Here is a 24,272-nt window from a genome sequence, read left to right as displayed (position 1 = left end):
CCCTTTAAAGGCAAAGGTGAAGGATGGGCATGGTTAGTAATTGCAGACTTCTTGGTGTCAGATCCTTTTTACTTGAGGTCTGGTCGTGGTCAAGTAATCATGTTCCTGTAAATCTCTACCAGATGAATGTTATTCTCTGTCCTGACCAGAAAGGGCAAAGCCCCAAGGCACAACTCTGACACTCCAAGGTCCCAGTCCTGGTTAAGAAGAGGTAGATCTTAGTTGGCAGCTCCTTCAGGGTCAGGTTCCCACATCCTGCCCAGCTGTCATCTTTGAGGGAGCCAGGCATCCAACCCAACTGTCCCTCAGTCTGCTCAGGCTGCCCAAATGGGGAGACCAGGGCACAAACTACGGCCCAGACAGACAGCCACTGCCAGAAGGTCACAGAGACAGGGATAGAGGAGAGGTTCACCACTCCTCAAGGCCTGGGCCAAGGCTAGTGGAGGGCCTTAGTCAGGGCTCTGGAGCCCCTAGGATGTACTCCCCAGTCTGTTCCCCGGGCCCCCCGGCTCACCCACTGGCCCAAGGCTGGGTGAGCTGGAGGGCCTCCAGAAGAAGGCCTGAATCTGTCTATTAACTTACTTTCCACCTGATGACCACCACACCACTGACCCTTGACTGAGTCACTTCCCCAGTTGTTCCTCATTGACCATTACCAGTGGACAGGCCTCACTGCAATACTGACCAAAAGCTGAGCAGGACAGCTAATGGCCACTCATTGACAGCTTGTTGCTTGTGGGAGGGTCCCACTGAGGCACTTGAACAATGGCTGAGTAAGTAAGACCTGTGGCCTAGTGACAGGGAGCAGAGTAGTGAGGCACAGCAATGGCTACCTCCTAAGGGCTGAGCTCATCCTGATCTGTTACAGTGTGACAAAGAACTAAACCAGAAGTAGTAAGATGGAGAAGTGGAAGGAAAGTCTACTAATGATGGATAATCATGGTGCACAAAAATTCAGAGTAGAAAAACAGTATCACTTGCAGATTTCTATTATTGAAAAGGTAGATGTATGAATGAAAATTAAAAGATGCTTACTCCTTGGAAGAAAAGTTATGACCAACCTAGACAGCATATTAAAAAGCAGAGATATTACTTTGCCAACAAAGATTTGTCTAAGCTATGGTTTTTCCAGTAGTCATGTATGGATGTGAGAGTTGGACTATGAAGAAAGCTGAGTGCCAAAGAATTGATGCTTTTGAACTGTGGTGTTGGAGAAGACTCTTGAGAGTCCCTTGGACTGCAAGGAGATCCAACCAGTCCATCCTAAAGGAGATCAGTCCTGGGTGTTCATTGGAAGGACTGATGTTGAAGCTGAAACTCCAATACTTTGGCCACCTGATGAGAAGAGCTGACTCATTTAAAAAGACCCTGATACTAGGAAAGATTGAAGGCGAGAGGAGAAGGGGATGATGGAGGATGAGATGGTTGGATGGCATCACCAACTCAATGGACATGAGTTTGAGTAAACTCTGGGAGTTGGTGATGGACAGGGAGGCCTGGCATGCTGCAGTCTGTGGGGTCGCAAAGAGTTGGACACAACTGAGCGACTGAAATAAACTGAACTGATGAATGAAAATAGTGCTTGAACATACTACTACTATGTAAGTATTTAAGTTTAACTTCATTCTGTTGTGGATATTTTATTATGATACAAAAGTGTAGCTATAAGAATCCCAAGCCTAGTCGAGCACGAAAGCTAAGATCATACGTTTTCCTTAAATCCTGTCCTGATCTTCTGAAACTGCATGTTTTGTCAGCATAGGTAGAAGAGAGGAAGAATGGTGTGGGTACAAGCTGACTGGTGCTACCAATAGTCTTTTGTTATAAGACTGCCTTTAAGATATAAATGAAACTCTCCAAAGAGGAATCGTCTTGTCATTTCTTAAGATCCAGAGTATGGTGCTTTATAGTAATAGTAATAGTACAATAAAAAATAACAGAAGAAATACTTAACACTTATTAGCCCTTACTCTATGCCAGGCAGTGTTTCAGGCATTTTACGTATATTTGTTTATTTAATATTTACAACTCTACGGTGGGAACTAGAATCACCTTGTTTGACATAAGGAAACTGAGGTTCAGCAAGATGAATTAACGGAGAATTTCACAGCTCCAAGTGGTGGAACTGGGAGACCCAGTTTTGTAGTTTTTATAATTCTCAAATGCTATGCTAAAATGCTAAATTGCTTTTATGGGATGGGAGCAGAATATCTTGTCTGTGTTTAAACACTGGTTCCCAGGATTTACTACTCCCATGAAAGGACTTACCAAGATCATGAAAGGGAAATAGTAAGACCTGTGAACTATCACTTTATCTGTCTTAGCTCTGGAAAAACCAGAATATACCAAAAAAGAAATGGAACTGAGAACGTAGATAGATAGAATTCTGACTGAGGTGGAAACCACATTAAAAATAGCTTTATCAGATGGGGAAGTGTGACTATTGGGAGACTATCAATCTCCCAACTGGAGATTGATACAAATATATGGACCGTTTTTTTATAACCCTTTAAAAATTGCCTTAAGAGCTTAGATTTTTATGAGGTCAATACAAGAGAATTTCTTAAGAGGATAGAATTACCTGTCCTTGGAATATTCATTTAGTCTCTTAGCTCTCAAATTAATCAGTTTAAAAGGAAGGAGTTGAATTAGGTTATTGCTGAGCTCCTTGCTAGCTCAAAAACTATGAATTTAGTGTTGTATAATATACAAGAGTTCTGGCACTTAAGGACCTTGGGCCCCCACTATATTATCTGAATGATGGTCATAGATCTGGTTCTTGGAACTTTAAGACTTGGAAGTTAGTGTGTGCATGCTAAGTCACTTCAGTTTTGTCTGACTCTTTGTGACCCTATGGACTGTAGCCCACCAGGCTCCTCTGTCCATGGCATTCTCCAGGCAAGAACACTGGAGTGGGCTGCCATTTCCTTCTCCAGGAGATCTTCCCAACCCAGGGATTGAACCCTGGCCTCCTGCATTGGCTGGTGGATTCTTTACCACTGACCCATCAGGGAAGCAAATAGTCACCATAACTGTATCCAATATGTTAAAAAAAGTTGAGACATGGAGAATATTAAAACACCTATACCAAACTTCTAGAGATGAAAACTGTAATGACTGAGATGAAAAATACATTCAATAGGATTAATAGTAAATTATACATTGCTGAAGATAAAGTTGGTAAACTTGTAGATATATTAAAAGAAACCATAAAAAATGAAACAGTAAAGAAAAAGCAACTTATAAAAATGAAAATAATGTGATGGAGCTATGGAAAAACTGCCAGTGATTAATGTGCATGTCACTGCAATCTCCAAATGAGGAGTGAAAATATTTGAAGAAATAATGACTGAACATTTTCTAAATCCAATGCATTTCAAGAATTCAGTAAACCCCAGAACAAGAAAAACAGACCAGACCACACCAACAGGCATTTACTACAGTATCTTCAGAAAGTTACCTCTTTGAGTTTCAATTTTACCATCTAATATTACTTATCTTCTGCATTGTTCTAAGATCTAATGAATTAGAGCTTGCGAAAAAGATTAGAAAATTGTAAAACACCTATCACTATATTAATATGATGATAGTTGAAATTATACAACACATTATTGTGATGAATCAGTTTCAGAATTGGCTGATCACTCCCCATGACTGTCAGTCTGTTTTTTCTGCTTTCATTGAATTACCCTTTACAGCCAGAACATAGCACCAAGGTTATAGAGAGAAAAGAAATTGCAGTTATAGTGCCTACCCTCCAAGAATTTACCATGTTATACAAATATACATAAAAAGAAATTTAATCAAAACATGAATTGAACAATATCATTGTACTCGAATCTTTACATACATGCATTCTCAACATGAAATATAGTTGATTTACAATGTTGTGCCAATCACTGCTCTACAGCAAAGTGACTTCACATACATCTTGAGGGGCTGGATGCTGGCTTGAGTAGCGTGATGGGAGCTGGGTAGATTTAGCCATCATAGATTTCATAAAGTGTTTGAAATCTTAAGCTGGATTTTGAAGGCTTGGAAAGATACTACACTAAAGTGATGAAGGCAGTGGGCCTACCAGAAAGAATTGATGTAGAGATGGACACGCACCAGTCCTCATGGCAGAGAAGAACAAGGTCTGAATGGGGATTGAGAAATCCTGGATTTTGTCCCTAATTACCAAACAGGAGACTCTGCAGCCTCCTCATTGGCAAATCAGATTGAAGGGAGCTCTAGTATTTTGTATGGCTCCAAAATCCGGGCTCAAATCCTCTAAAAATGTTGAGTGGTTTTGAAAGCACACATATTTTCTTGGTTCCAGTAAGAGTCAAAACTGTAGCCTCTTAGGATATGATAATATTCAGGTGAGGGTGATGAGCCAGGGTACAGAATCTAGAATCCACACAGAAGGAATTTAGGAGCCATTTAAATTTGGGGAGCAGGAAAATCATATGGTTGATCATCTTTGATGTTTGAAAATCCTGGAAAACACATAATAGGAAGCAGCCATTCACTGATCCCAAGGTAGAAAGAGTCTAGACAAACTACAGCTGGGCAAGTGTCTTCTAAAGTTAGTTTTTTCCTGTGCACCTAATCCTCATTAGAACACGATTAACAGAATCTCCTGTTCTGGGCTAGGTGGGCCATGATTGAAATATCTCAGTATTTGCCCAGAAGAAATCAGACTCAAAATGTAAGTATCCAACCAGAAGTTTATTATGGAAGAATCACACATCTTCACTCCCCTTGACCTTTACTCTGCTTCATTTTGATTACTTTTCAACTTGTGGGCGGGAAAAAGGGATGCAGCCAGACAAGAATGTTTAAAGAACAATTAAGCGATTCGTATGTTTCTATATAGTTCAGTAATGCTACTGCAAGGGATTACAAAACCAGGCACCAGGCTCTGGAAAGAAAGAGGCTTTTGTCCAGTCTCATTTGGCCCCTCGGCGCTGCCGGAAATAACGGTCGTAGGCAGCATTGTATCCATACACCATGGCATAGCGTTCACAGAGTTTGAAGTCATCGCAAGCTTCCCGGTTAAGCTCATACTGAGGCTTGTTGAGTTCTCGGATTCTAGAAAGTGAGGGAAAAAAAAGAGAAGCCGAAATTGAGAGGCATAAAGAAAGTGGAGAAGTAAGAAAAAAAGAATATGAAAATATCACAGAGAGATCCTATAGTGTTAGTGTTAGTGGCTCAGGTGTGTCTGACTTTTTGTGACCCTGTGAACTGTAGCCGGCCAGGTTCCTCTGTCCATGGAATTTTCCAGGCAAGAATACTGGAGTGGGTAGCCATTCCCTTCTCCAGGGGATCTTCCTGACTCAGGAACTGAACCCAGATATCCTTCACTGAAGGGGGATTCTTTACAGTTTGAGCCACCAGGGATTCCCCCAAGATGAAGAGATATTTGCAGAACAAGGCGGAAAGGTGAAAGAGGGGGCATTTTCTTTTTCAATAAAAATAGAAATTTTCTGTCTTTTCTCCTTTACCTCCTCCTTCCCTCTCCTTTCTGGGCCTTTCACAAAATAGTCTTCTGGAAATTCAGTTATTTTTGTACATTGTTTTTAAATTATTTGATTTTGGAATATACTTAGAAATAATATATACGATGGAAAAAAAAACCCCATTTCTCTCTCCATTCAGATCTGGGAATAATGATTTCACCATCACGTGTAATCACCTACCTCTCTTGGGCTTTCGCTCTCCATCTCAGTTGTGGTGATATAAAGGTGTTAGCATTTCTCCTGTTAATGAAGGGATCTTAAAACAGAAAATAGGCACAGTTTTAGGCAATCAGTCATTGAAAATATTTCCATGAGTATTCTCTGACACAAATATATTTGAAAGATCACTCATTCATTTATGCATTTCATGTACCTATGAAAATTAGTTTCATAGTTTCATAACTGAAGAGTAAAGGGGGAGATAAAGCAAACTTCATAACCTGTCTGATCCAAAGAAATTAATAACCTACATGTGGGTTACTGGAGACTTGGCATATAGGCTACAGTAGACTTTGCTTGTTTATTTTGCATTGGGTCATCATTTTGCCTTTCTCGATTTTGGTATTTCTACTCGAGTGTGTTTTTTATTCCTGTGAGGAGAAATCCTCTTTGTCCCGAGGACTCATAAAACATAATTTTAGATTTTCAGTAAATGAACAGTTTAAACATCATAGAATAGTAAACAAATTAAAGATGAGCATGATATTTATTTCTCTACTCAGTCTTTATAAGTTGATATTCAATAGCATCCAATAGAATGCTGATGTCTGTGGTCTCCCAGCTGACTTGGCCTCCAAGCCTGTACTTTGTCATTTGTCACTACTCCTTATTTTCCATCTGTGTGGTTGTTGTGGTGCCAACTTAAAATTTCCAAGTGAGATTTTATGGTTCCTAAGTATGTCGAAAGCATACTTGCCATCTTACAAATTTAAAAATTGCTCATCTGGTGATTTTTTTTTATAGTCATTGACTTTTAAAATTTACTTTACTTTTCCAAAAGATACTCTCTTTTTCCTCTCTGTTATAGGTGTTACCATATCGTCTATTTAAGAATTAGAAGAGATTCTTCAATACCTCAGATTTCAATAAGGAATTCAAATATTCACTTACTGATTTCATAGGATTCCAGGCTTTCATGAGATTCTGGAATAAAAAAAAAGATTCATTTTATTGTTACTTTTCACAGACCGCATGAGTTTAAATATAGAGAAGGAAGGGAAGGGAAGAGTCAAAAAGATGGGAGGAGTATATTTAGCAGTGTGGTTATTACAAATTTCAGGCATTTAGGATTTATGAGCTGTTTCTCTAGCTCTGTTCTTGCTGGGATATATCTACTCTTTAGTTTTTCTGGTGTTGAAGGAGCCAGCGGCCCTGATTTAAGCTAAAATTTTCTAAGAGCTATGAAGTCTTTAGGCTGGTGAAATAAGACAATTTAAGTGCTGCATGTAAGTCTGCCTTGATTTAATTTGGGACCTGAAATGAGAACAGGATCAAGGAAGGGACATAGGGTTAAGGAGACAGGCAAGACTCTCCAGGCAGGCTGGGCAGATGGCTTGGCCGGGCTTCTCCATGACAGGTTCCTAAGAGGTTCTGAAAGCCTCTTAAGAACCTGAGTTAAACTGACAGCCACAGAAACCACTGGCTTCAGCTGACATCTCACACTGGGCACGATGCCAGGTCAGAGAAAGAGCTGAGACGATGCCGAAGGAAAAGATTTCTTCTTTCTCCCATTCTCCTAGGCAAAGCAGGTAAATTTGGCAATAAGAAACTCATAGTTGTAAGCATATGAGTGTGCTTGAAAAGTTAAAAAGAAGGTGAAAAACCAAATACTCTGATATAGAAAACTGGCGAATAATTTCAAGACTAAGGAGCAAAATACAGATAGCTGTTAATATAACTGAGGCTCAAGGATACCTAGAATATCCACATAATTGAACCATAAGACTGAATGACCTAAATAATGTTGCCTGAGATTTCTTTTCATTAGCTTCGAACAGACGCACATATATTTAACAACACAGAGAAACCAGGCAAAATTGGTCTTTTAACAACAGAAACTAAGAAAGCAATTTTTTTCTGAGATTCTTTAAATGTAAAACTTTATTTTTAAATTCATTCACTAAAAAAAAATGTCATTAACTTCATGAGATTGTCCCGCTCCTAGAGAAGGCCATACATATCACTTCCAGTGAAAATTGGTTTTCTTAAAGGTGAGTGATTCAACCAATACCCTTAACCAATTGTAACCAAAGTCAAAATAAACATCTTTGTTTGTTTAAATGAGAGCTTAGGGGCTGGAGAGTTGATATCTTTTTTTTTTTCTTTTTTCCTGAAATAGCAAAGTTTCCAGGTATAGAGCAACTTACCATAGAAAGAACTTGTCTGTTAAGTTACATACAAGAGTCTGGATATTGAAGAGGTAAAAAATACGATGAAAAAAAAAAAAAGACTTGATGGAGCAGATCAGTGCTCAGAGGACTTGGGGAATGTCAAATTCATGGTCCTCTAAGATTACAAGAGCAAAAGGGAAAGAAGAGAAGGAGGGAGAGGAAAAAATCCATGAAAACTGAAGTCAGAGGCAGAAAAGAAAAAAACAAAAACAGAGAGACAGCAGGAGAAAGTTCTCACCATAACACAGAGCTGCCATGGCCAAGGCAGCCAGGATGGAGAGAAGGAGCAGGCTCTTCATGGTGTCTCCGGGTCACTCGCACCGTCTCCTGCAGCAGCAGTGGGGAGAGACAACTGCAGGCTGTTGGTGAAAGGCGGTGGGATTTTTATAAGAATCAGAGCAGCTGAAAGGGGTGGAACCAGTGGGAGGGGGCCGGAGAAGGTGGAGACTGGTTGGCATTCAATGAGCACTGGGACTTTTCCCAAATACTCATTCCTTCCAGATATTATCTACTCCGGGTGGGCAGTTTTCCCTCACTCCTGGACCTGACTTGTATGGCAGGATACTGCCCTGGTACACAAGTTGTGGCTGCCCTATGTTTGGGTCAGACCTGGGCACAGGTCCACAGAGAAGGGAGTTGCCACAAACACGTGTTTGCCTTTCTAATTCCTTCTCTGGTCTGCCCTCCTTGGCCTTGACTTTGGGTCTTTCAGGTTTGGTTCATACACAGAGCCATAGTGTTCTCTTCACTTCCCTGATGGATGGATGTGAGGTTATGGGGGAGAAAGGACTTCACTTTCTGTGCTGGCTCTAATTTAGAATTATTTTCCTAGTAGGGCTGAACTGTTAATCGTAACCACTTGGGTGTTCGCCTAGTGATATATCCCTTTTGCAGTTTTTCCAAGTGCTCAGCAGGACAGGGATGGCCAAGGACTCCCTGGCTTCTGTTTCCTCCATTGGTTCAGCAGCAACTTGCCGATCCAGTTTTGTGACTTGAGTCCAGACCTGCACACTGATGCCCTCTCAGGCTGGCTATCACTCATCTAAAGTGCAGCAAGGCTACCCATCTCACATTGTCTGAAGGCATTGTCTTGATAATGAACTAATTCAATACACTTTTAGTGAGTGGCAGATGAGATACAAGGTACCCTGCTAGGTGATGTGGGGACCTAGAGACAAACAAGACAGTCCCTAAGGAGGTAAGAACCTCCTTACTATTCACTTTGCTCTTGAGCTGTCCTGTATTCTCCAAGACAGATTTTCACAAACACACACCTCCATCAGAATCAGAAGCTCTATTTCTCTATTTCTTATTGCAATCCTTTGATTGCAATTTGGTGTCTCAGGTTGTCTTGTAGACAAAGCTCTTTTATTTTTTTTATCCTCTTGGACAATCAGAAAACCTTTTCTATCAGATCTGTCCCTATTGCCTGGGTACCCAAGAGTCTTCTCAACAGAAAAAAAGACTTGTGTCACAGAACAGCAGATTGTGGAAGAGCTAAAGTTGCAGAACCTCTAACTTGGGGTGGAAGAGCAAAAGGGGCTGCGATGTGGGGGTTGGGTATACTTTTCAATGAAGATTAATTTCTAGGAGCAATGATGAACAGTTAGGTGGAACCTCATGCCTCATTGTTTTTGTCTTATTGGGGTGGACTTCCCTGGTAGGTCAGATGGTAAAGAATCTGCCTACAATACAGGAATCCTGGGTTTGATCCCTGGGTCAGGAAGATCCCCTGGAGAAGGGAATGGCTACCTACTCCAGTGCCTGGAGAATCCCAAGGACAGAGGAGCCTGGTGGGCTACTGTCCATGGGGTCGCAAAAAGTCAGACATGACTGAGAGACTAACACTTTCACTTTTACAGATTCTCTCTTCTCCAGCTACAAACATGTGCTTTGTGATGTACACTAGGCTCCATCTTTTTCTGGTCGATTCTAGCAATCCCCTCTACTCCCAAATGCAGAAGGCAGCCATGCTCTGTCAGCCTTCTGACTTCACAATTATTTATTTTTCCATTCTCTAAACCCAAACTTGAAAATCTTACATTTCTCTTTCCAATTTAAGCTTCAGCTTTTTTTCACAAGTCATTTTAAACACACCCTCCACTGGGTTTCCTAAATGTTTACGCATCTCTCTTTATTGTCCTTTTTCAAAAATGTTTTAATAAAGGATTTATTATTTTCTTCTCAGGAAAAACAGGAAGTTAGGGAAACACACTACATTTTATGGCCCATATTAGTTTGTAGTTGATCCTAACTCTTCCTGGCACAACTTTCAATAGCATTAGCTGTTTTAACCAGAACCAAGGTGTTCACTCTCAACAGAACGTACACAGATGATGCTGAAAGGCTGCAGGTTTTCCTCTGAGAGTAGCATCAGACTTGTTTTGGTTTTTGAAAGTCTAACACTTCCTTCTGGAAACTGTATCTCACAAGTCTCTCATCTTTCCTTTCACTGTTTCTATCTATGCCTGAGTTCTCCTATGCTCAATTCCGTTTACACATGATTCGTAAATGATAAGCATGCGTGCATGTGTGAGAATTCAGAGCCCTTCTATTTCTTTCCTCCACTATCACTTGGTCTTCTCTAGTGCCAACTGACTATCTAAATTGTCTCAAAGACAATTCTGTATGTGTCAGCTCCAGTCATGTATCCTTATAAAGAGAATCTGGACTAACTAGATGGAGCTTTTGTATTGGAAAAGGCCAAGACTGACTTATGAGAGAGAGAAAAAATGGAGGTAGAAAAAAAGTGGAGGGGGAGAAATGAGGAAGAGCTTTGTAGGCTTGGTTTGCTGGATGGGGGAGTTTAAGGAAGAGATTGAGTTATAGAGAGAAAAGCTTTGAGACAGCTGTAGGATGTGAGACATGTTGAAAATAAGACATGAAAACAGACAAATCAGAATAGCTTTGGTTATGAATAGTATTGTTTAAGGTTGTAAAGGATCTAGAAATGGCAAAAAATATTAAAATTGTTTTTAATTAATGTTGGCTGCTAGTTTGCATTTTTAAAATTTGGATGTCTTGGAAGACTAGACTATGTGAAGTTTTAACTTACATTTGGATTTTTGAAATCCAATGAAAAACATTTATATAGTTATTTCCCCCAATTACTCAAGAGAAATATTTTTCAGTGAAGAGAATATTTGAAGACACTCCCAGAAGTGATAACCAAGCTCTGAGAGAGGCAGTGATAGGATTACCAGTTTTTATTTAGATTGTACAGGAATTTTCTCGTGTGATATTGGCAGTGTGGTATAATCCAGGCAACAGAAATACAAGATCTCCTATTCTACCTGTCTCAGGAAGAAAAGACAAGGATGGCCACACCTTTTCAGAACCAGAAGTAGCCTCAAGGTTTTAGTCATCCATCCATCAATCCATCTCACAAATTTATTGAGCATTTATTTACTATGTGCCAACTCTAAGCTGGAAATACAGTGACGAAAAATGCAGATGTGAACTCTGCCCTCATGAATAAAGCGTGTTTTTAGATCACAAATTTAATCAGTGGCTCTTCTTATATGGACATTTGTTTAAATAGCCGATTGGCACTAGATAAGACCAAGTGATATGCTTTCACATTGGACTGACTTTTTTATGGGCACTCAGGGGTGCCTTTGTTTGCAGAGCCTCGCGAAAAACACTGAGGACAAGCTCAGGATTCAAGGAGAGAATTTGATTTGGGGGAAGGTTGGCAGAGTTGCCAGGAATTACTTAGGGGAGAAGTTTCTCAGAAAAATATGTGCTGGGACATATGCCAAAAGAGTTGTTGCTTTTCTGTAGTATTTCTGTGACTAAAATAATGGTACAGTAATAAGGACTGATGCTAAAGCTTCAATACTTTGGTTACCTGATGCAAAGAGCTGACTTATTGGAAAAGACCCTGATGTTGGGAAAGATTGAAGGCAAAAGGAGAACGGGGTGGCAGGGAATGAGTTCGTTAGATAGCATCACCGACTCAGTGTACATGAATTTGAGCAAACTATGGGAGATAGTGAAGGACAGGGAGCCCTGGTGTGTGCAATTCACAGGGTCACAGAGAGTCGGACACGACTTAGCAATTGAACAACAGCAACAAATAAAGTGAATGTATTTCTCCACCAATTCTACATCTTCCTCTTTCTCTTCTTTCTTACCCTTTCTCTAGGGTAGAGACTGCTACCTTTATTTCAGACTGCTAGGCATTTTGTCTTTTTTAGGAGTTTTCCTGGCCCCCCTTCAGGTTTTTTTTTTTTTTCTGTCCCATGAAATTCAGCTTTATTTACACAATGTTGGTTTTATGAGTTCATATTATTATTTTACTGGCAGCACTAAAACCTCACTCTTGCCAGTAAAGGAGAAAAGGCAAAGGAGAGAAGAGGAGGAAGCAACAGCCCTGAAAATAAAAACAGGAATCACTTTCTAGGATGCCAAAAGGCAATGAATTGAAAAACATCTAACCAATTTTATGAGACAATGCTGACCTCTTTGTTCTATTCCTTTAAGGGAAGCTCCTTGAATGGATTCTTCATCTCATATTTATGAACCCACATAGCTTTCTGTGAATCAAATTCCCCAGTCTTTTTCTTAATTTGTCTTGTAGTTGAACTAAGTGAAAATCAATCTTTGTCAAACTCAAGTATGGGAGGAGCATCTTGGAAACCTGGGCACAAAATTCTAGGGAAAGGTGAAGAAAGCTGGATAAACTGAACTCCTGGCTAGGAAAGGCTGTCATTTTTCTCTTCTTACTATATAGATGATTTCCTCTACCCTTTTCTTTTCTACTAAAAGCTTCATTTTAAAAAATGCAATAGCAGATATAAAAGATACAACTATCAAAGTAATATATCATACATCAAGTCTGCACTATATACTAAGCACTGTGATAATTACTTTTTAGTCATTGTGGTTTTTACTTCTCATAATAATCCTACATACCAAACATAATTATTCACACATTCTATATGAGAAAATTAAGCTCAAAGAAGTTGCATATTTAAATCAAGGCCATACAGCAATTAAGTGGCAAAGACGAGATTCAAACACAGGGTTGTTTGACTTAAAAGAGTATGACTTTAACCACTGGTACAATCACACATTATTCCCTAATGTTCTGATTCCTACTTAAATAATTCTGTGATTGTGTCTGCAGGGAACATTGGATTTCCAGTTTCAGAGCTAAAGATAAAATTAAACAAAGATATACGTATTTACTATAATAATTTATTCAATGTCCTTTACATTTTGACAATAGAAATCAAGGATTTTCATAACGCCATTTCATCTCAGATAGTTGAATGACATAAAATCGGAGAAAAGGGATGCATTCGGTATTGGAACCCAAGTCCCTCATTTCTATATCCAGCACTCTGCATGCTAAATTGCCTGTCCAAACAAGCTCCAACTCAAAAAGTGGCTTCCCCAAATCTTTCAGCTTGCTTCAGGAATCACCAAGTCATCTGGTTTGGTATAGGAATAGAGGCTCCATCGTGTCTACAAAGCCAATATCTACAGTTACTTATACCTAATCAGATGACAGTCAGCAAACATGTGTGTTCATAGAGACTTGGTTATTCCTGAAGTAAGCTGAAAGGTTTGGGGAAGCAACCTATTTGGTATAAGAATATAGGCTCCACGGTGTCTACAAAGCCAATTTCTACAGTTACCTAGACCCCAAGCAAAGCTGGAAATCTAGATTCAATTTACAAAATGCTCCTTCAACTCAAAGCAAAACAGAGAACAAGTTCTGTGTCCCAAATCTTGGCTAGAGATGAAGTTGGGGAAGGCTGGCTGCTTACTCATCAGACTCTGGCTGCTTCCTGTGGGAAAGGTGTGAAGTTAAAGTCTGGGGAACTTTTCTCATGGCACCACGACCTTAGCTGGAAGGGAAGGGGCCCCATCAGATCTATTCTCCTCCCATCCCACCCTTTGCCACATCCTGTGTTCTCCTTTCGTTATTCCAACTCACCGACATAAAAATAGTTCTTCCTATATTCAGGACATTTACAACGGCAAGAAATAGAGCCAAGTAACTTGCAGGAACTGAAGAAGGTATTGGTGACTGGCAGAAACAGCCGGTTTGGAGATGGGACTGGTAAAATGTGATGTGAGAAGGATGAAATGATGTCTCCATGGGTAAGATGAAAGCAGTGCTCAGTTGTGTTCAACTCTTGGAGACCCCATGGACTGTGGCCCACAAAGCTCCTCCGCCCATGGAGTTTTCCAGGCAGAATACTGGAGTGGGTTGCCATTTTCTTCTCCAGGGGATCTTCCCGAACTAGGGATTGAACCTGCATCTCTGAGGTTGGCAGGAAGATTTCTTTATCACTGCCCCACCTGGGAAGCCCAAGGTGAAAGCAGAGCGGGACTGTTTTAAACGTTTGTAAAAATGTGAAGGGAAAGGAAAGGATGATACCTTTATTCACCAAATCACAACACACAGGAACTTAAGAGTACAGTTTTAAATTACAAAAAGTAGTTTTAGGGAAGATAAAACAATAGCTTTAAACAATAGTGAATGATTCAAGAGAAATTTAAGTAAGTATAATAATGGTGTCATTAGTAATAAGAGAAATTAAAAATAGTTAGCCACTTTTAAAGTTGACCTGAAGTAATGAAAATATGTTCTTTGAACTCCCTCCGTCAGAGGTAGATATCTGGATGGACCTTGAGTATAACCCAAAAGTACTTCATTTAAGTGGAAATTTAACTAATTCTTAAGGTGATTTTAACTTTAGGTAGTGAATCGAGTGGACTTCCCTGGTGGTTCAGTAGTAGAGAATCCATCTGCCAATGCAGGAGATGCGAGCTCAATCCCTGGAAAGAGTGACGATACCTTGGCTTTACTCCACCTTGGTATTCCTTCTGTATCTTTGCTACTTCCTCAGAGAAGCAATCTTCATATAAGCTAGACTGGGTTCTGAAGAAGGACCCTGTAATAGGTAAATAATCCTACTGGTTGAGGGATGTTATTTTTGGAAGTGACCTAAGTGTCCATCAACAGATGACTGGATAAAGAGAAAGTGGTACCTAGACAATGGAAAGTTATTGTGTGACATTTGATAAGTCATTTAAGTTCCTGAGCCTCATATTTCTCAGCGACACACTTAGGGGATATAAAACTTGACTAATAGGACTGTTGATTGGATTAAATAAGGCAACACATGCAGAGTTTTCTCCACCAATGATTAGATGTATTGCCATTGAGTACACACAAGCACATACACAATGTTATTTCAAAAAAGATTGGCTTAACTCCGTTGGTTTAGTGTTAAACCATGTTTTTGGTTTGGTTTGGACATACATTTTGGTTTTCCCCCAATAGTCAAGGAATAGATCAAAACAGAGGAGAGAAGGTGAAAAGTAGGAGCAATTGAATCAGCAAGGTTTCATCCAATGGGAACCAAATTGGAAGCTGGAAGGGCTCAGTTTAGTTCCAACAAAATGCTGCAAAATGCCTGTGTGACTTTTGAACAAAACATTTAATTCTCTTTCTAAACATGAGTTGGAATAGACTGCTGTAATTGTGTGCGTCTAAATTATTTCATCCTTGAAATAGGTAAACAAGATAGAGAAATAATTATATAATCCAGGGTTTAAAGGAACACTGTGTTCTTAGTGCTGTTTTGCAAGTGTTTCTTCCAGGGTTGATGGGTATTTGGGTGTCCACCCTGGGCTTGAAAACCACTAGCAAGATGTTTTGCAAAAACTTCATCCAAATCATTGCTTCTCGGTCAGCCCTCTTATTTCCCAGTGTTGTCAGATAATTTCATTCATTCAAGCTGGACTTCGATATGCTTCGAAATCCTTGGGACAAAAAAAAAAAAAAGGCAATCTTTTTAGCCAGGGTTCGGTCAGTAGAGAAAAATCTCATGGCAGAGATCTAAAACTTTGCAATTCCTCTGCTTTGTCTCATCATCTGTCACTGCAAACCCTGGAAATAGGATGAGATTCAGAAAAAGTTAAAAGAGGACAGGAAGGAAAAATTTCCAGGTTAGTAGTAGAGAGAGCATAATGCAGAACATGTATTTGCTGATCAAGCTAAAAAGTGAACAGTCTGTGAAAATAGATTGTTTTCACATCTGACTGCTCCCTGATAGAACTGTGACGGAAAATACTGTTGTGAAGTGTGGGTTGGTATGACCTGTGGAAATTTAATTCAGCCTGCCTGTTGCTGTTCTCTTAAACAGTCCTATAGCCAGTGTTTGTCTGAATCTTGGAGTCACCATCCTTGACTCTGATTCTTCCAATTTATCATTCTCCCTGTTTTCTGTCTTTCTTGTAATCCTAGATTATTTCATTTGTTTCCACTCCGAAATTTTAAAAGACATTTTTATTCTGTTGAGGAGAATGAAAGGATTTTTTCGCTGGAATGCTTTCTCTGGCTTTTGGTAGGAGATAAATGAGTGGGAGTAAGGATGGGATCAAAAGGAAGAGGAGAGAAACTGAAGGGAACAAGATGTAATGTAAATTTTGGTTTTGTTCTGCTTTGAGAGAGCAACAGAAGGGCAGGTGAAATAGATATGGGCTGTGGTGTGGGATGTACAAGGAGGAGAGTCCAGCATGAACTCTTGTTTGTCTTGCTCTCCCATCAGACTGTGAGGTTTTTGAGGCTGGCCACTGGAAATATATGTGTGTGTGTGTGTGTGTGTGTATATACATATATATATATATATTTTTTTCTTTCTTTCTTTCTTCGTTTTTGTTTGGCTGTGCTTTGCAGCATGCAGGATCTTTGTTACCATACAAGGGTTCAAACCTGTGCCTTCTGCAACGGAAATGTGCAGTCTTAACCACTGGACCACCAGGGAAGTTCCTAGCCAGTGGATATTATTCATCTTTCAAACCTCCAACAACAGTCTGGTGTTTGAATTGAGCCAATATCCTTCTTATCTAGGTCTGGGGACCTAGTAGATAGACAGTGGAAAAGAGCATGTGTTTGGAGTCAGCAAGATTGAACCTGAATTCTGTCCTCTTACTGAGTGATCTGCTGTTTGTTTGATTCTCATTTTGTGTATCTAAAAGAATGGGAATGCTGATGGAGAATAGCTTATGGAGTTGGGTATGCAGGTGTGTCCTCAGTCACTCAGTCGTGTCTGATTCTTCTGTGATCCCATGGACTGTAGCCCATTAGGCTCCTCTGTCCATGGAATTCTCCAGGCAAGAATACTGGAGTGAGTTGCCATTTCTTCCTCCATGGGATCTTCCTGACCTGGGGACTGAACCTGTATCTCCTGTCTCTCCTGCATTTGCAGGCAGATTCTTTACCACTGAGCCACCTGGGAAGCCCCTTATAGAGTTGTAATGATGATTAAGGCAGAGTGCTGGCATATAGTAAATGTTCCATGAAAGTAGCTCTTAGTTTTATCCTTGCTGTGTGACCCTGGATAAGTCATTTCCTCACTGTAGCATGTGAGGGATGATAATTGTTACATAAATTGCAAAGATTTAATCAGATAATCCTTGTAGAATACCCAGTGTCTGCAATACGGTAGCTGCTCATTAAATATTAGTTTCCTTCCTTATATTCCCAGTTGTCTGTTCCACTCTTTTCTTTCACTTTTTCACCTGCATGTGACCAATCCTTCAGCCAAACTGAGTAACTTGTTCGAAGATGATCCACAGTGTTTGCCATCACATTTTTTGCTCATTGCATCATCTTTTGTTCTGCATTCCTGTCTCTGTCTATAGCAACCCTGGGCACATTTTAAGGCCAATCTCAAATACCACTTGCTTCGTGATGTATTACATAAGCAAGCTTCCCAAATGGGTTATTTCTCCTTCCTTCAAACACTCCCTTAGCATTCTGTTTTCTTTCTTTTTGGAACAGAGAAAGGCAATGTAAGGAGACGAGTGGTTCATGCCTTACAAAACCCTGAAATCTTGTTTTATTTCTTTACCAGTGCATATCTTCTTCCTTTTTCAAATTATAGGTTTTCTGTTCTCTGCATGTGTCATAAACCCGCTCCCCAAATATTGATAGTACAGTCACCAGTCTCCTACTCATCCACCAATCCAGACACATTTATCTACCAGACTCCAACTGATTATCTAGGAAACCTTCATCTCTAGAAAGACTGGATTCTTTCTTGTTGAAAGAAGAAAAAAAATTCTTTTGTTGAATTCACATATTGAGTTAAATGCCTTTGGTATGTCCTCATAGTAACCCTAGGACACCCTTTCATAAATCACACCCAATTTCATTGCAAAATATTGGAACTGTTTACATGAATGAACTCTACAATGAATTTTAAGCTCCTCAAAGGGAAATCAGGACTTTGTAGCCCTTAGTCCCATATACATTGTCTTACCTGCTAACCTTGTGCAGTGTCTGAAAATCATAAGAACCCAGTGAAGTTACCCTTAACAATCCACTCCAACAGTCTCATAACACACACAGAATATTCCTATCCATTGGTTGAAGCACAAATTTAATTCCTTGTGAAAACAGAAAATTGCTATACTTTGAAAAACTAAATATGTATGCTCAAAAAAGGGAAAAATAGTATTTCACTCATATTTTTTCTACATTTGGCTCATATGGCAACCCAACTATTAAATTAGCTAATTATTTGCTTTATGAAATAGAAATATTTCTGAAAAACTTCCAGATGATAACATTGTAAAATTAAGTTATGGTATAAATACATGAAAAAAGTATCCTCTCTCTTCAAAGAAAATCACTTGAATAGCAAGAATGCCTCTGGAAGAGCAAAACAAGAAATGCTCCCTTTACCATAGTGGGATGTAAATTTTTCCCTTATGTATTTTTCTTTATGTCTAGATTTTTACACATTGATCAAACCTGTATATATCAGTTGAGGTCATGTAAAGAAACTGACTCCATGCAGCCAACATTGCAGATAATATATATAAGAATTTCAATGGACTGAAAACAAGAACATGTGAAAGATGGCTAAAAGGCCATCTTTAATTAAGTAATTAATCATGTTTTTCATTAAGTTGATTTATTTTTATTTATTAAATAGTATTTCACTTCTTTCTTTTCTCTTCATTTTTCTGGTTCATCCAAGCAAGCCTTTCATCTACACTAACTATCTTTAAAAAAGCACAGTTTTTTTCAAAAGGAAAAATGTGAATGTCTTATCTATAATATAAACAAAGTTAATTCTCAAAAAAGACAGCGCAAGGCTATTCAAAACCTTCCCGAAGCTCGCTCTCTACATGCAATTTTTTTTTTTTTTTGCATTCACTAACATTTGCTGAATAGCTGAAGGGAAGAAAATTTTGTTCCATTTTCTTTTTCCCAGAAGTTGTGCTGTATTTCTTGGAATGAATTTCAGTCCTTTCTTTCCATCTTCAGATAACGATGACATATGAACTTTCTCACAAGGTCAGCAGCCAGAGCTAGAGGATTTGTGGGGATACATGTTTAGAAGCCAAAAAGTCTTGGGAATGAGAACGAACTCGAATACAGATATTGGCTCTTTTCTATACTGTGGCCAGAAAAGCTGGGCTTAAATACTTAGTATTTTGGTGCTGGAAATAAATCAAATGGACAATGGTGCAAAAGTGAAAATGTGGAAGTCAGTTTTGACCTTGGCTAGTGTGGCAACTTGAACTTGGATTTCTCAGCTGAACATTTGGTCTTCATATTATGCTTTGTACCTAAACTCACCCCTTCAAAGGCCAGGCACAGTTCCTCTGGTTGGCTGAGGTTTTTCCTGTGTGTGCTCAAAGATAAATAAAACAACTGACTCACTGCTCCTCTTGCCAACGTGTCTTTCTGTTGCACAAAAAGAAAACAACCATATGGGCTGCCATGAATTGATTTCGCAAGGCTGGCTTGTAGGGATAACTTCCATATGGTGTAAGATTAGAATTAATTATTCAAACAAAGACAGTTAAAGATCCCTCAGGCATTTTAAGTGTTCTGAAAGAAAAAAAAAGATCAAAAAAGGAAAAGATACTGAAACATTTCAGAGTCTATCTAAATATATTTATACAGGCTCTGGCATATAGCATATTATTTAAAATATCTAGGACTTAAATGATACTTTAAGGAAAGAATGATCACTACTGGCATACACCAAAATTGATTAAAAAAATAGAATGCTGCTGCTGCTGCTAAGTCGCTTCAGTCGTGTCCGACTCTGTGCGACCCCATAGACGGCAGCCCACCAGGCTCTGCCGTCCCTGGGATTCTCCAGGCAAGAATACTGGAGTGGGTTGCCATTTCCTTCTCCAGTGCATGAAAGGGAAAAGTGAAAGTGAAGTCGCTCAGTCGTGTCCGACTCTTAGCGACCCCATGGACTGTAGCCTACCAGGCTCCTCCATCCATGGGATTTTCCAGGCAAGAGTACATACAAAAGAGGCAATTCTTAGTACTCTTCAAAGAGGATCAGTAAATAAAAGGTATGCAAACAACCAAGCAAGTCTACAATAAAAATTCACACATGCATATAAATACAAGAGTCTAAAATATTATCTTGATAAAGAGAATATAGTTTATCTTTATAAAGTTCTTATGGAGAAAGTGACACACGGAATTGTCAATTGACTTGTCCAAAAAGATATCATAGGCTTGGATACCTTGGATTTCACTTGACTTCAAACAGTTCTCTGTGTGCATGTTTATATGTGAGTGTATCTATCATTTGTATTGGATTGTATATCATTTTTGTATTAGATTATAGGTATCTAATGAGTGAAGATCATGTATTCTAATATTCATAATATCTGTGTTCTAACGTAGTACATAAATCATTGCCTGGCAAATGATAAACACTTAAAAATTATTTGCTGAATAAAATTTACAAAAACAAGTCAACATATTACTGACAAGGCAATTTCTAAGCACAATAAAGACAATCCATTCATTTGCTAATTTTTCTACAATCACTTTTAAGCTACTTACTTTATTCTAGATACTGTATTAATTGGAATTCGTATCAGTCTCAAGAAAATTATAGTCTATAGAAGGCTAGGATGATATATAAATAAATAATTGTAAATACCATGATAAATCTTTCATCAGTTATATAAAAAGCATTGTACTGTAGTGTAGTCTTAATAAGTGGTAATTCTAGTTAATATAGAGAAGGAAATGGCAACTCACTCCAGTCCTCTTGCCTGGAGAATCCCATGGACAGAGGAGCCTGGTAGGCTACAGTCCATGGGGTTGCAAAGAGTCAGACATGGCTGAGTGACTTCACTTCACTCACTTAACTCATGTCTTACTTTATCATTGGAGAAGGAACTGGCAACCCAGTATTCTTGCCTGGAGAATCCCATTGACAGTGGAGCCTGGCGGGCCATGGTCCATGGGGGCGCAGAGGGTCGGAGACAACTGAAGTGACTAAGCAGCAGCAGCTAGTTAATGTAAATTGGCCAAACTCACCAATTAACATACAGACTATGGCTTCCCTGGTGGCTCAGATAGTAAAGAACCTGCCTGTACGTGCAGGAGATGTGGGTTCAATTCCTGGATCAGGAAGATCCCCTGGAGAAGGGAAGGGCAACCCACTATGGTATTCTTGCCTGGAGAATCCCATGGATAGAGAGCCTGGCAGGCTATGGGCCATATGGTCGAAAGAGTTGGACTTGACTAAAGCGACTTAGCCCGCATGCATGAGTTAAATGTATAAAGGAGGTAATAAGAACAGGAAGAGAAAGAGTCTTACAGGCTCAAGGACTGATAACTATATAAGCTGTAAAGTGGAGTTAAGCATTGTGTTTTTTAAAAGCACAAGATCTTAAGTGTACTCACCATACACATACACACATACCATGTACACACACACATATGTACAAGGTGGCTATGTGAGGTGATAAATGAGTTAATTAATTTGACTATAGTAATTGTTTCACACACTGCTATACCTTAAAAAAAATCACAGTGTACAACCAAAATAGATACAATTTTTGTCAATTATACCTCAGTAATAATTGACAAGACAAGGCTGGGGAATCAGGCAAGACTGTGTGAAAATGCCAAAAGTCAAACTTTTAAAAATCTTTTTTTTAAAAAAACTTTAAAAAATTTTATTTATTTATTTGGCTGCACTGGGTCTTAGTTGCAACATGCATATCTTTAGTTGCTGTATGTGGGATCTAGTTCTCTGACCAGGGATTGAACTCAGGTTCCCTTCATTGGGAGCATGGAGTCTTCGCCACTGGACCACCAGGGAATCCCATGACTTCTTTGAAGCTTAAAGGTATTTGAAAGCCATTGAAAAACTTTAAGAAAGAAAAGAGTGATATAATTAAATTGTGTTTTAAAAAATGAGTCTAGCTGCAGTGAAGAGAATAGATTAGAAAGAGGTAAGAGTTTATGCATGGAGATCAGTTTAGGGGGTCAGTGTAGTAGCGCAGTGATGGGAGCTTAAACCAAGAAAATGTTGAAATGGAACAAAGGAAGAGGGATATGAAAGTTATTTAGAAGGTAACATTGAACCAATGAATGTAGAGATAAAGGTGTGTTGTCAAAGATGGCGACCCTTGTTTCTGGTTTGCACAAGTTGGTGCTAATTGAGAGTAGTTCATAGCTTGTGGGAGAAATGAAAACGGATATATATAGTGAGTTGAAATGCTTTCATGATATCCAGCTAGAAATATAGAGTAGGTGATTGGAGTTCAGGGTCTCATCTGAAGTGGAAATACAAATTTGAGAGTCATCAGCTCATGCAAATAAAGTGGCTACATTTACTTTTTTAAAATAAATGAAAATACACCTTTTCCTAAATGGTTTCCCATCTGTCTTCCTTCACAGAATAGATAGCTTTGTAAACGCAGGGATGATGAAGGGGATGAATGAATCCTTAGGTGTAAGTGACTGTCATTTCCTTTTGCTTACTATTTTTCAACTCTTTCACCAGTAACTATAATAAACCAAATAATAATAGTAGTAATAATAAAATCAAACAATATATTGCACAATCTCAACAAAATTAAGTTATTTATAGTGAATTTAAACTGCTTAAGTCCACTGGAATGATTTGTTCAGAGTAGGCGATCAATACATATTTGCTGCTTGACCAAGTCACACGAAAAGTATTACTAAATCACTTTATAATGATGGCTTATAATTGAGTTTGTTGTAAGAACCATAACGATGGCCATAAATACTTTTACGTATTTGAGGAGACAAGAGAAAGCCCTTCCAAATCTGGAGAGGCTGACATTGGCTACCATAGTTCAGTGACCTAGCTTAACCTCAGACCCAAAGTTTCAGGCTGTCGCTTAGCCTTTGGTGGGCTGTGGGCCTTCACACCTAACATAATTTGGCAAACACAAAGTGTTTTATAAGACAGGCAATGTGGAAAGAACTCGGTAATTTTGCCAATGTTTTTAACCACTCACCTTCCCAAATACTGCCTCAGTCAAATTAATTTACAAAGGTCTTGTATTTTCCATGTCCTTTTCCATTCCCTCTCTAGGGACCAAGGACTTGGCATGAACCCGAGCTCTAGTAGCCCCATGGGATCAGGCTGAATAGTTAGTTATCTGGAAGGACCAGAAAAAGACACTATTTAAGAGGCAAGTTCAGGTTCAAGGAAACCAAATCAAGGGTAAAGCCAGAGGGACAATATATTATACACTGGTGCCTAGGGTAGAGTGTGGGGCTATAGACAGGAAACATGGCAAGAAATCAAGAGATCAGGGATAGGTCTCCTAGCCAAATGCTAGGATACAAGAATATGGAAGAAAATCCACATGTAGTTGTGAAGACCTTTGCAAATTAATAAATAATTAATAAGATAAAAAATAAAACAAGGGTGTCAGGAGTTTCTTTTATTGGGGTTGGGCAATGAGGATATTTAAAAGCTCAGGATCATCTCAGACACCTGAGTCCTTTTGCAGTACACTCCTCCTTTCTTTTGGAATGTTTCCCTTTCCCTTTGCTTACTTAAATACTTTCTATTTTCTGCACACCAATTCAAGTCCTATATCTTGTGTAAATGTTGATATAATATTTAATAAGTCTGAGAACTAGTGTGGGAAAATCTATTTCCTAATAAAAATGCCAAGTCACTGTAGCGTGTTTGTTTTAGGAAGTAAATTTTGCCATCTTTGGTGTGTCTTAAAGTATTTTGTTCTCTTTTCTCCAGAACTTTCAGTGAATTTTTCTCTTTTCTTTTTTTACCATTAAAATTTTATTTACTTATACATATATTTATTTATTTTTCACTGTGCTGGGTCTTTGTTGCTGTGTGCAGGATTTCTCTCGTTGAGGTGAATGGGGGCTACTCTCTAGGGGTGGTATGTGGGCTTCTCCTTGCAGTGGCTTCTCTTTTCACAAAGCAGAGAACTGAAGTGGCGTGGGCTCAGTAGTTGTGGCCCACCGGCTTAGTTGCCCTGTGGCACGTGGGATGTTCCCTGGGCGAATGATCAAACTTGTGTTCCCTGCATCGGCAGGTGGATTCTTACCACTGGATCA

General features: G+C 39.2%; 2 protein-coding genes across 2 annotated transcripts in view; one reads left to right on the top strand and one right to left on the bottom strand.

The window, feature by feature from the left end:
- Positions 1–24,272, top strand: part of PDE6H (phosphodiesterase 6H) — a 134,823-nt gene that overhangs the window by 30,313 nt on the left and 80,238 nt on the right. The window lies entirely within an intron of this gene.
- On the bottom strand, positions 3,785–8,255 carry MGP (matrix Gla protein). The gene is made up of 4 exons (XM_081589178.1): positions 8,133–8,255; positions 6,615–6,647; positions 5,685–5,760; positions 3,785–5,076 (listed from the first exon to the last, which is right to left on the bottom strand). The coding sequence occupies exons 1-4, from the start codon at positions 8,191–8,193 to the stop codon at positions 4,935–4,937; spliced, it is 312 nt and encodes a 103-aa protein (XP_081445304.1). The 5' UTR covers positions 8,194–8,255; the 3' UTR covers positions 3,785–4,934.

Source organism: Giraffa tippelskirchi, chromosome 4, assembly GCF_054371585.1.
Source record: "Giraffa tippelskirchi isolate mGirTip1 chromosome 4, T2T-mGirTip1v1.2.pri, whole genome shotgun sequence".
Lineage (NCBI taxonomy): Eukaryota > Metazoa > Chordata > Mammalia > Artiodactyla > Giraffidae > Giraffa > Giraffa tippelskirchi.
This window is presented reverse-complemented; position numbering and strand designations above follow the sequence as displayed.

What these genes read in the sequence shown, in the direction of transcription:
- MGP (XM_081589178.1), bottom strand. Translation starts at nt 8,193, where the DNA reads ATGAAGAGCCTGCTCCTTCTCTCCATCCTGGCTGCCTTGGCCATGGCA. An exon ending in CATGGCAGCTCTGTGTTATG is followed by an intron (nt 6,648 to 8,132) that starts GTGAGAACTTTC and finishes TTTTTATTCCAG; the next exon opens with AATCTCATGAAAGCCTGGAA. An exon ending in AGAGCGAAAGCCCAAGAGAG is followed by an intron (nt 5,077 to 5,684) that starts GTAGGTGATTAC and finishes CTCACTTTCTAG; the next exon opens with AATCCGAGAACTCAACAAGC.